The sequence below is a fragment of the Glycine max genome, chromosome 14, assembly GCF_000004515.6.
Source record: "Glycine max cultivar Williams 82 chromosome 14, Glycine_max_v4.0, whole genome shotgun sequence".
NCBI lineage: Eukaryota > Viridiplantae > Streptophyta > Magnoliopsida > Fabales > Fabaceae > Glycine > Glycine max.
Genome location: NC_038250.2, coordinates 47,605,245 through 47,618,644, shown reverse-complemented (window position 1 = coordinate 47,618,644; position 13,400 = coordinate 47,605,245). Strand labels below are relative to the sequence as shown.

Here is a 13,400-nt window from a genome sequence, read left to right as displayed (position 1 = left end):
ACATTGGTCTATGTAAATTACTATTTTTTTTGTATGACCTTCTTTGGTTAATAAGATTTTTTGATAGTGTGATGTCTTACTGATATAACTGTATATATTGTTTGTATTTTATTTATTGTTGTTAACATGTAAGATTCATGGTCATACTTTTCAAGGAAAAACAATTGATGATTAAGTTAAGATTCTTTTCAAGGTTTGATTGAATGACTATAAAGTGTGTGCAATACTATATATTGACCCCTTTTTTCACTTAAGTAAAATTGTGAGAATATTTTTTATCACAAATTCCATACCAAAATAATTTTGACACCGGTTCTTTAACTAACTTTGTCAATTTTTTTTATCCCAAATAGAGTAACCTTATTCTCACCTGTGTTTTCTAGTTTTAAATAAGGTTATTGCCTACTGTTTGATAAAATTAAAATATTCATAAGAAGCAAGAGAGTATATATATATATACACACACGATTCTCTTGATGTCAAATGAATGTTAATGCATACTAAATTTAAAGACAAAAATTAATGCCTTAAATGAACCACCCCCGTTGCATTTGCAAGTAAGAGAGTTGACAATTGAGATGGGCATGAGCTCCAAACAAGAATGCTAATTATCTTCATGAGTTTGCACTACCTATGAAACTCGGACATCTCAACCCCTTATCATGTTTGGTGTCCGGTGTCCGATACGTGTCCAATACCGACACGACACTCATACTACATTTTATATTTTGAACATTACAGGTCTCTACATGTCTATGTCTGTATCGTGTCCGGTGTCCGTGTCGGTGCTTCATAGATTTGCACAGGAGTTGCCTTGCTGAAGAATGTGACGGAATGACAATCCAACTTCTAGCTAGGAAATATCTGATACATTATCAATGAGAAGTGAGGATGAAACAAATTTATATCCTTCTGATCTAGGTCCAAAGCAAAATGGGTGTCTGATTCACATATGATGAATCTCAATCCACCATCCCAATCTTTCATCAAACCATTATAAACGACAATGATTTCAGCTTTGAGCTAGGCTCGCTGAAATACCACAAGAACCTGAAAAGCAAGAGATATAAGTTCCCAAGTAATCACAAATTATACCACCAAAACCAGCTATTCCCAGATTTCCAAAGGAACTTCCATCTGTGTTAAACTTCACAAAAGGCAGAGTTGGAGTAGTCTCCCAAGAGATTAAACGACCTGGTCTGTGACTTTTTGAGTGTTGATAGTAAGCCATAATATCCACATGAAGGGTCCGGATTTTGCTGTAAATGTTCCAAGGGTTCAAAGATAATGCTTGTAGACTTGTTAATGTTGGATATAGACCTAGTCAATAACATCAACCTGGTAGACATTAGCATCATGAATGAGAGAAGTTGCAATCACAGAGCAAATGAATAGTTGTTTTTCCTTTTCATTGTCGCACCTGTTACAAGAAAAGCGTTAGTGGGAAGGGCTCCCATGGAGGATGAGCAATAAAAAGTGTTTAATGTTCTTAGGAATATGCAATTAATCTCTAGATAGTTTGGGAAAGGAGTAGACTCTGGATTGTGAGTGTCACCAAATAACATCATCCTCCAAATTATTATTAAGAATATAGCTTTGAAGGTGTTTTTTAAGGTTATCTAGAATATGATTGCAACTCGTTCAAAATGCCAAACCCCATTTTGGTAGATATCACAAAGGCGCAAGTTGATATCTTGAATATTGACAAAAGAAACCATCTTGCACACACACAAAAAATCCTCTTTCAGCTATTTGTCATGCCACAATGAAATTTCTCCCTTGCCAATTTTGACTTGGAATCCTAATTTAAGATGATAGGTAGCCTTAACAATAGAATTCCAAGTGTAACGAGCTCTTTGAATAATTAATGCATGGAGTACAGAAGAGTCATTCAAATATTTTGTTACAAGCGTTTAATTAGTTTCTCCTTCTCGTGCATGCATGATATCCTAAGAATGCTTGCCTAAGAGGGATATATTATCCCAATTCACCCAATGGCAGCGATCATTCTCCCATATGAACCGTCTAATAAAAGTGTCAATTTTCTCACAAATCCCATAAGGGACCCAAAGATTTTATGGCATGTGGCAGCGACCAAGGAGAAGAGCGAGAAGGAGAGGAGAAATTAAAGTAGTGCAGGAAAAAGTGAGGATGGAATTTGAGAAGCGAAGAAGAGGTAAACAAAGCGGTTGATTGATATTATTGAGGTAAGAATGATTAATTAAGAGGCTAAAAATGCCACAACCATGAGAATTGAAGTCTTTTGCTTCAACTATCCATCAGCCCATCAAATAGAATTGAATGCTTTCCATCTTCATTGGAAGCAATATGATGTAACTCATTTGGATAATTGCAACCTCACCCCTTATAATAGGATCATAAATTCTACAATCACCTTTCTCAATAATAACACTAGTTAGTAACTCTCTGCATATCGCGGATCATTTATTATAATATTGTTTAATATAGTATTTATATTTTATATAAGCTTCATACAAAAAATGTAATTATAATAGGTTCATATTTATTCATTATAGTTAGCTTATAATTTTATTATTCATATTTTTTTTGCTACTACACAATTTCCTTAAGACTAATTATTCTATCATGGCAATATAATATGAAAAATATGTTAATTAAGACGAGCTGGTATTTATTTATTATATTTACTGTATTAGTTTATTATTGACTTTTTTGGTTATTACTTTATATTTTTCATAATTTTTTTTACAATTAATCATGAATGAAATTAAACGTGCAAAATAATATAATACACAAAATAGTTATATATAAGTTTAAATGTTTTAAGTTTTATACATTTTTCCTGTAACTAATTAATCATCATTCAACGAATTATTCTTCAAATCAGGAACATACAACACATTATAAATGTTTTCCACAAGTCTATTCTTGCTCTTTATCTAAATATCACCTTTTTCTCATCGATCACTTTCACAAAAGAAGAATCACTTAAAACCAACAGCAGTAGAGTGAACATGTCTTCATCTGTTGGAGAAAGAAGACTTACCTCCACTCATGTAGTTGCTGCAGTCTATATACATGCATATACCAAATATCTGATTCGGTCTTTAGTCCTTCATGCATGGACAAACATCAACAATGTTTTTGCTTCATTTTTTTCTTACATGAAATTTGAATTCGATCTCTTCTTTTTCTCTATCATAAAACAGTCAATTAGATGCATAATAACCATATTTATGACACCCAAAGCACCCTACTTAGATCTGCCATGATCTCAACCTCTACATTTGCTTTGAAATTGGTCAATATGGGCTTTTTGTTGTCATCTCTAATTTTGTTGCCATCAATGTGTCCTTGTTCTCCCCTTCCTGAACCAATACCTCTTCCTCTTAAGTTGTTGAAATGAGTATTTGTAGAAGGTTTTAAATCTTGTTAATTTGTAATTAAGCTCCAGTTCATTTTTAGTTTATAGACCAGTAAAAAAACTCTGCAATTCATCAAGAGAGAGGTTATCTATGTCTGTTGACTCTTTTAATTTATGAAATGACAGTTAAACTCTCGCACTATGTAGTACATAGAATTTTTTCTACTATGGTAACATCTTCAATTTTTTTTCTCAATGACATTGTATTTTGTTTGCAAATCTCTATATATAGTTCTCCTAAAAAGTTGTAACAAATTCCCCATCCTTTCATCTATAAAAGTTCAAAGTAACTTCTCAAGGGTTTGAAGTTGTTCACACTTCACTCTAGAATAATAGCCTTTATATTTTTCTTCATCAAATCACGTCGTTGGAAGTATATATCTTAGCAAAGAATAACTTAAAAAGATAATTTTTTACTTTCAAAATTGAGTTTTCTATCTTCACATTCTACGTTTTGTGCTTCTGTCACCGCTACTCCTATTGATAGCTTTCTGGAATCAACAGCTAGCAATACTTTTTTTACCATAAAAAGTTCTCCATGAGCATGCTCCAGTGTTCATAGTGACAAGCAAAACGATGAATGATGACTTGTGAAACTTTTAATTAATTTGATTAGACCTATAGATATTGTCTTCACGCAAGAGTTACTCATAAGTCGAAGGGAGTAATCTTTGACGGTGAAACTAATACAAGGTAAATCATAGAACTGATTGGTAGCTGACCGTTGAAAATTGATGAACAAAATCGTGTAGAACAACCAATCCGGGATTTAATTTTAAAATAATTAACTTAACAATAATTCATCTGCCGAATTGCGCTTTTATGCACCTACCAAGATTACCAAATGAAGAAAGACTAGGTCTAATGACCAACTTTTTAAGCTAATTAAAGCCTAATTAAAGGTCATGCTGTGCAAAAAAAGGGTAACCACACAATATCTTAGAAGATTTAATATCACCCAATGCGCAAATTATCAAATTAATTCCTAAAACTATTATTACTTGTCAATTTTAATTAGATTCTAATTTTTTTATAAAAATATATCATTGAAAATTGACAACCATTATTTCTATCCATGATATTAAGAGTCCGGGAATGAATTATTTGATCTTAACTTTACAATAAAGTTATTTTTTTAACTTTGGTGCATACAAGTCAATTTGGTTCCAAACATCAGACTTTAAAAATAAATTGGTAATGATTATTGTGCCTCTTGGTTCGATAGAATAATACTAATAGTAGTATATTCAAATACTAGTCTAAAAAAATTTATACTTTATTTGAGCCGTTCTTATGGTCCAAAGCACCACAGACTGATAGTATAAGATTATAGCTAGCTAGAAATCGTAAATATTGGACCTCTTCAAGCTGCAGCACGAGTTGAGAATCCAGATTCAGGTCCCTGATACTCCACTAAACGTCTGATTCAGGGCATTACCATCCACATATATACAACATGGTGATCTGAACAATCAATTGTTAAATTCAAGAACCAAGTAATTTCCTAATAGTACGTACCATGCACATTCAGGATCAGGAACTATAATTGAATTATTGTTATTAAAGTGAGGAACTAAATTAACCATTGCCTATAATTTTTAGGAACTTGGTGTATTATAACATTCACCGCCCCAATGTTTGGTCTTGGTTTTACGTAATGATGAAACAAGGATAGATATTGATCTCAAGGAGAGCATGTTATGAGGAAGAAAATGGAGAATAAAACAAGTGTAAGAAGTGTAACTATATATATAAACGGCATTTAGAGTTGCCTTTGGAGATTATTTGATCTTAGTTGAGATTAACATTTTGCCTTCTATCTAGCTTGCATAATTTAAAATTGTTATCTTCTTTACGACACTATATAGTTTGCCTCATTTATTACAAAATTAATATATGAAGAAAAAACCCCTCTTTATTAGTTCTCTTGATTATCCAGTTGAGGTTTACAAAACAAATGAAAGCGACAAATTTATGAACACGGAATTATTAGATACATTATATGTTTTCTGTAAGTATACATGGATTAAATGATTGAGCTAGGTGTACGACCTAGTTAGGTGATGGTTATAAACAAGGGCATATCGCATACATATAACATATGCTAGCTAGGTTATAAACAAGCTATATAAACAAGAGTTGGTGTGTCTAAATTTATATGCATGTGCTAATTAAAACTTTGTTTCCAGTTTATTATTAACATGGTAATATTATAAAATTATTCTCTATTATTATTTAGAAGACTAATGATGTCGCGAGGTTCCTCTTAATTGATCTAGATAAAGGACAATTTTCTGAAATAAAAAAGGCGACGATCGAGAATAAACTTTAAAATAAATTATTCTAAAAAGTGATTTCTAAAAAATTGATTTTTTAAGAAGAAAATAAAAGTTACTTATTATTAAAAAAGAAGAAAAAGAAAACTGCAGTTTATACAAATATATTAAAAAATATATAACTACTTATTTAATTAGAAAGTATTTATAATTTTTGTTAGAATCGAAATCGGGTGGAGTATATTATTAAGAGCAGTTTGTAATTTGTCACAAGATATGTACAAATTAGCAAACTCAGAAGTTTTAACATATATTACATCAAAATCCTCATACCAATCCCTTCGATCAGTAAACCCAACTAGCTAATGACGAAGTGCCCCCAACAAGTGTAGACTTGCAACCAAATCAGAAAGTGTATGCCCCCGATATAACATCATCATTTGGTATAAAAAAGAATTACCCAATGATCCATACCCTCTTATATATAAATAATAAAAAAAAAACTAGTTGGAAAAAAGGAACTACTTCATTTCATTTGTAACAAAAAAAAAATCTTGGTAACTTATATCTCCGAATTAATTGAGTATCTGCCATTAATTGTAACCCTACCAAGAGTTGAAAATAAGAACTTTCGCTATCACTCACTTTATTTCAATGCATGATATAAGGTGGTGAGAAATTTAAATAATTGTGAAAAATCTACAGATGCAATATGCCGCCTTTGAGGAAAAAGAGTGCATATATATATATATATATATATATGCCAATAATTAATTTGACAAAAAGGAAGTAGATTGATGCAATTCATTCATGGTGCCAAACAAATGTAGGACCATAGGTCCAAAACCTGGGACAAAGAAGTTTTGAGGAGGCTTGGCGTCCTCCCTTGCCACATGTGAAGAATTAATTTCAATGTGCCCTTCCCCATGAATTGTGTTTTTGCCCTACATACTCGTCCATGCTTTTGATAGTTGAATCTTTAAATTTCAACGTTTTACCTATTTTTTATATTTGAATATTTTTATACATTTTGTAAATTTTAGTCTCTAATCCTCTACTGATTAATTTAAGACTAAAATACATGTTAAGTCTCACATTTTATTTATTTTTATGGTTTTAATTTAATCTCTTAAATTTAAACCTTGTAGTAATTCTCAAACAGTTTTTTTTTCAACAAAAACAGATAAATGAATAATTTTAAATTGTCCCAAACATGCTGTTGGACTATATTTGGATTAAAATTGAAAAAGTACTTTTACAAATTTCAATGCACAAATGTAAATTCCAATGAATAAAATGAAAGAAAAAATTATTACTTGGATAGTAAAAGTATTTTTAAGTTAAAATTAACACAATTAGTACAAAAATTGACAGAATAATCAATTTTGTTTAATGTAGATATTTTTTTTATCATCATGATATTATTGGTGTAAGTATTGTTGATGATTAATTTATGTCAATAAATCTGGTTTTATTATTGATTAATCTATGTTGATAAACCTGATTAATTATATTTGGTGAGATCTCCCTTCTTATAATTAATCATCATTTTTCCATCATAAAAGTTAACATAAATAAAAATAATTTACTTTTCTGATTAGTAAAAATAATAAAAAGGATTTTGAAAAGAAAATTAGCTTTAGCGCTCAATTGTATTTTAAAAAAATAGTCTCACTTGCTGGGAATGAGCATTTACTAAGAAACCAATCAAAGAAAGATTGATTTTTTTTCGCAATTTTCATTTAAAATTTGTAAAACTTTCTAGGTGCTGATTGAGAAAAGTCCAAATGTTCATTTAAATATTGTTTTTAATTCTCTCCCGTACCCTCTCAAATTTCTTCTTTTTTTTTTTTTGTATTTTTCCTGCAAAATGTTTGTCTGCATGAGAGAGTGGTGAGGTGATGGTGATGTTGAGTCCGTGCAATACACAAGCTGCGTTGATTGCAAAATGTCATGAACAGAAATTATCTGCCCCGCCCCTCCAATATAAACTGCTTCCAAAAGGGAAGAAAAATGGCCAAAGATTGTTAAGAATTGCATCTTCTAATCTAATTGGTCCCTCATACATGGCTGATACTTGAAAACTATTGTGACAAATACAACACACCCAACAAAGAGAAGCATACCACTTTGCAGCCCATAGCAATTTCCCCAATAATTTTTTATTTTCAGAAAACTCAATTTGCTGACTAGTCTGACATTGATGTTTATTTTTTTTTTTTCAAAGTCAATTGCCAGTTTTCCAATAGAACTAACACGTGTGCATATTGACAAAGAGCTCTTTCTTTCTCTCTTTAAATGGTTAATGCAACCTAATCATTTTGTTTTTTTTTTAATTTTCTCCTTCCCCTAATTAAATATTTCTTTTTAAAATATCTAAACCTTTAATAATTCTATATCTTTTTTTCTTATAAAAAGCATTGACCTACTTTTCCTAATCACCACCTTGCCTTTTAAAGACTTGTTTGTTTCCCTGCCTTTTTCTCTCTTTTGTGTCTTTGTATGAAACAAAATTTTCCATTTTCTCAACCCACCACTTAGATCAAGACAATCAAAAGGCATGTTTGGACATCCAGAGACAGGTAAATATTAGCAAATAAACATCAATTTTGTTGCTCTCTAAGAATCAATTTACTCATGAATTGAAATAATTAGTATCATACCATAGATTTTGTCTTGACCATGATGTTCTTGGTTTCTCATGATGGTGATAGCTGGAGGCATGACATGATGCTAAACATCCAAAATATGCATTACTACTTGTCTATAGACTCAGGATTTTAACATGCTGTTTTTGTGTTTTTTCCAAAGATAGATTAGATGAGATAATTACAACGGCGAGAGCAGAGGAAGAAGCATCTTCTCAAATGGGAAGGAAGCATTTCTATGGTCCAACTCCTGGGACAACCTTAAACACAGTAACTCCTTGTGCTGCATGCAAGCTTTTGAGAAGAAGGTGTGCTGAAGAATGCCCTTTCTCTCCTTATTTTTCACCACATGAGCCTCAAAAGTTTGCAGCAGTTCACAAGGTGTTTGGTGCAAGCAATGTCTCCAAGATGCTAATGGTCAGTACCTAATAACTAGCTCCACATACCAAATTAGTTACTTTTTTCTTCTTCAATTAGATTCACTTCTCTTATTGAAGTAAAAACTGATTTGTTTTCAAATTTTATTCATGTGTAGGAGGTACCAGAGGGCCAAAGAGCTGATGCAGCAAATAGCCTTGTTTATGAAGCTAACTTGAGGCTAAGAGATCCTGTATATGGATGCATGGGTGCAATATCAGCTTTGCAGCAACAAGTTCAAACTTTACAAGCAGAACTAAATGCAATAAGGGCAGAGATACTAAAATACAAATATAGAGAGGCTGCAAGTATAATTTCTTCTCAACATGTTGCTTTGGTTTCTTCTGCTGATGCAATATCAATAGCAGCAATTCCTGCAGACTCATCACAAGGTCTTTCTCAACCTCATGCTCATCCTCATCCTCCTCCTCCAAAACCATTGCCTTCTCCTCTACCAAAACCATTGCCTTCTCCTTCTATTATCCTTTCATCCTTGTCTTCATCTTCAGCTTCTTCTGTGTACACTCCTCCTAAAAGCACAATGAGCCTTGGATCCATTTCCACCACTGCAAATGTCCCATACTTTGTTTAGGTCCATTTGTTTACTATTATTCATTTGATGTAGGAATAATTAATCATGCTTTTCTCAACAGAGTAGAATGTATCACTTGGTCATCTAGAGCTAATCATGGGAAAGGGAAACCCCATTACATATTCATATGCCTTTAGTGGTATTTTCTACTCTTTTGATGTGATTTTTCACAAACATTATTATTATGGTCTTATTTTTATATAACTTTTATATATGCTTGATTTGTCTTCATTTCTAAGAGTTATTCATTCTAAGTGGAGGAAGGAACAACTCTACATAGATATCAATTTTTTTACCAGGTAAAAAAAAATGATTAACAAATGCTAATTGTTAGTTTTTTTGGTAGTGGGAGAATTCAAACTACGACCTCTCCTTTAGTTTCTTTCTTCTCCTTTCACTACTAAACCAATCTTATAAACGCTTTTATCTGGTAATTAGATTGCAAAGTTTCATGGCTTGTAATTAAAACTATGTTTCCTTTTGAAATAGTGTTAACCTTAGGAGGTTCAAATTAAACTGATGAAAAGATTTGGAGAAAAGTGAATAAACTAATTAGTCAGCTTGAAAGTCTAGATGTTGGTAAAAGGAGAAGAAAGCAAAACCATAAAGAATGCATCATGCTCTGAGAACTATGATTTTATTATAGAATTGGCGCTGAAGATCACATGAAGAGATGAAGCGTAGCCTTGAACAATTGGCCACTGCACGTGGGGGGAATATCTCCATTTGACTCAAAGCTTAAAATAACTCACTCACGAGTCTGTGCCAGCTGCAGATTTAAAGGATGTGAAAGATTTAACTTCTTGAAAGGGAGACAAGGTACGGTGGCTGTGTTTAGTTCCTGTTCCCATGTGAAGTTAAATAAACGTCATATAGATATATATAGATCTAAGTTTATATATTAAACTCTTTTCTCGTATTAATTAGATTCTCAGACCAGATCATGAGTCTAAGTATATATGAAAAAAAATATATATAAATAATTAGTTAGTCCACCTATATAATAAAAGAATGAAATTAAGTTTTTTTGTGCTCTTTGTTGAATTAAATGCTTGTGGAAGTGGTAGCTAAACTTTGATGTAAACAACCAAAATGTAATTACTACTGAGGGCAAGATTAGTTAACTAGAATTAATTGTTATAGCTTAACAAGTCACTGAAAATATATGTAGTTATATCATATAGTAACTCTACCCAACTCCACCCATATTAGTTTGATGAAGTATATATCCAATATATATGGTGCATGTCCGGATATTGGTGTGATCGACCTAGGAAAAAAAAGTGCATCTTGTGATAAATAAATAAAAATGCTATGCATAAACTTTTGTATCAAAATATGTGATATATATTTAGGTATAGTGGTATTGGAATCATATGTGATCACCCAAAAAGTTAGGTATGATAATAGAAGGATTGATCATCTGTTGGAGGTAATACTAGTTGCTAGCACGTAGTGTAATAGAAATTTTTCATTTTTTTTTTTGTTTTGTTATCAAGAGTCTGTATTTATTTTTTACGCTTTAAGGAAAAAAGAAAAAAAAATGAAAGAAAGAAAAAAGCCCAACCCAGATCATAATAAAAGACTTCCATATCTTCATTCGTAAAGATAAGATAAAAAAAAAAAAACTTAGAAGAAGTAGAATAAAATAATTCTTCAATTTCATTTAGTAGCCAAAAGAGACAATTAAGCAGCTCTTGGGTCCAGCCAAAGTTACAACCATGACATCAACTAACTCAACTATTATAAATAAACAAACAAATTAATTAATTAATAAATAAATAAAATCGTATTGTTAACATAATTCAAATATTTAGAGTGAGTTTTTTTAAACTTTTAAAATTTGTTTTGTAAAAAAATATTATTTTAAGTAGATAATTTAAAAAAAAAGAAAAAAAAACTACTTATTTTAAGTGGAAGTAATTTAAACATAAACATCAAAAGAGTAAAAATCTGTTTCTTTTATAAAAAAAAACATGTATTTGGAAAAAAATAAGCTTAAATAAACTGAAACTTAGTCTTAGCCTCTTATGCATAACCAAGCTTAATTAGGAGAACCTCCTTTTAGGTTGAACACCAAAGAATAAAAGAAAAGAAAAATGGTGGAATCGTTAATTTGCTTGCATTGTAATTAAAGTTGTTCTATGTAAGTAAAGATATGCAATCTAAGTCAATCTTTCTACCAACAAAATCTCGTAACCCATGTAGCATTCAATTCCTTTGACGTGTGAAACTCAACCTGAGCTAGTGTGAAAGATAGGCCTAGAAATTAAATAAATATAAAAGATGGTTAATACACATATATTATATTATAGAATGCTCCATTTGTATTATTTATTCCCTCTGTTCTATCTCAGTTTTCATATTGTGTGGTAGTTGAGACGAAAGATGCGTATGGATTATGCCACAGATCGAACTTGGTTTTGTCACCGTTGCTTGAAATATTCGCATCTTTGGCTCAACATGGCCATTAGCGATTGTTCAATTTACTGTTACTTAATAGCTCTCACTTAATATTCAAAGCTTCAGAAACTTCATCTTTCCAACAAAACGTATATATATTGTCTTTCATGTCAAACACCCCAACAAGAAGGCACGAGAGTTTTGGTTTTCTTTATTTAGTTTTTTAAGAAGTGAAAGCAAGAAATAGTTTTATAACACGCAATTCAAGCTACTTGAGCGACTTGGTGATAAATCATGTAATATTTTAACTAATGGTGTATATAAAAAAAATTCTTATCAAACTAATATCGCATTTATGAGGGGTTGACAAGTTCTAATATGATATTAAATGTCGGAAAAGATAAATTATGTGCTTGTGAGGATTCCCAGATGCTACATGTATATTAATGATAGGTCTTTGGATCTATATATATGTGATTAAAAGTCAAAGATACATATCTAATAAAGCACCCACATGGATATATCTATGTATGCCTAATTAACTACTATTAGTCAAGCTGTGTCACAGTATTTAATCAGAGAGGTTCTTCTCAGTCACAAGGACAGCTCAAAACTTGCATTGTATTAATGAGTCCTCACATGGAATCATCAACTACAACTTGGTCTGGTATAGTATAACCTAATAAAGGACGATTAAAATGGGTCAAATTCCTCCATTTGGTTCATTCATGAGCTGAAATCTCTAAAGAAAATAGATTATGTCCTTTAAATACAAATTATCATTTAGGATAAATTTATTATTTTTTATAAAATTATTTTAAAAGTCATAACAATAATAATTTATAATTGAATAATGGTGTAAAACTATTTTACATTATTATTAGTACATTATTATTAAACTTAATTTCTAATCATGGAATATCTTATGCTATGTTTGGTCATGAGTTATTAAAATATTTCTTTGATTTATCCAAAAGAAAAAATAATGTTAAAATTGGGTAGATTGGATTATAACATGGTTCCTTAAACATATATTAAATGAGATTTGATTCTTGATTGCGTCTCTGGAAAAAATATTTAATTAGAAATGTAAAATCCTCTGTAAAAAAAAAAGAAAGAAAAGTAAATTTCATTTGAGTGATGTTTACATATCTAAAGAAATGAAGTCTTTGACTATGGGTCGAGATTCGAGTGCCATATGTTACTTTTAGGTAATTAAAAGTAATATAAAATATTGAATAAATAGTATAATATTTAATACAACTTTTTAGGAACTAAATTTAGAAAGTTTGCATTTTTTAGGGATCAAAAGAGAAGTCTACATACACACACGAAGGAAGAAAATCAAACCAACTACATTATTAAAGTGAATGAGCCAATTAATATAGATGCATGAAGGAAGAAACTTACAAGAAGAAACCTCATCATTATGTCATCATTAGCGCTTTTAATGGCAACTTCTACAGTACCCTGGTCGGTACTTATAGTTATAGATGCTAAATTGCTAATATATCAGCCTGAAGTACTCATTCACTTTTTCATTCACCAAAAATGTTTGCTCATGAGCAAATCCATCATTGTCTATTTAATTTATGTGTAGTCACATAAGAATTTACAAACTGAAGATGTCTTGCAAAGAGCTTAAACACTACGTACTT

General features: G+C 31.0%; 1 protein-coding gene across 2 annotated transcripts; it reads left to right on the top strand.

Moving 5' to 3' along the window:
- The first annotated feature begins 8,113 nt into the window (after nucleotides 1–8,113).
- LOC100813489 (LOB domain-containing protein 13) lies at nucleotides 8,114–9,540 on the top strand. Of its 2 annotated transcripts, none has more exons than XM_003544876.5 (3): nucleotides 8,114–8,264; nucleotides 8,494–8,747; nucleotides 8,866–9,540. In XM_003544876.5, the coding sequence occupies exons 1-3, from the start codon at nucleotides 8,243–8,245 to the stop codon at nucleotides 9,337–9,339; spliced, it is 750 nt and encodes a 249-aa protein (XP_003544924.1). In that variant the 5' UTR covers nucleotides 8,114–8,242; the 3' UTR covers nucleotides 9,340–9,540. The 2 variants fall into 2 exon arrangements, with proteins under 2 accessions (XP_003544924.1, XP_006596459.1); XM_006596396.4 differs by having other exon boundaries at nucleotides 8,115–8,264; nucleotides 8,498–8,747.
- Nucleotides 9,541–13,400: the final 3,860 nt, after the last annotated feature.

Coding starts and splice junctions, on each gene's coding strand:
- LOC100813489 (XM_003544876.5), top strand. CDS start 8,243: ATGTTTGGACATCCAGAGACAG. Junction 8,265..8,493: donor GTTTGGACATCCAGAGACAG/GTAAATATTAGC, acceptor TTTTTTCCAAAG/ATAGATTAGATGAGATAATT. Junction 8,748..8,865: donor ATGTCTCCAAGATGCTAATG/GTCAGTACCTAA, acceptor ATTCATGTGTAG/GAGGTACCAGAGGGCCAAAG.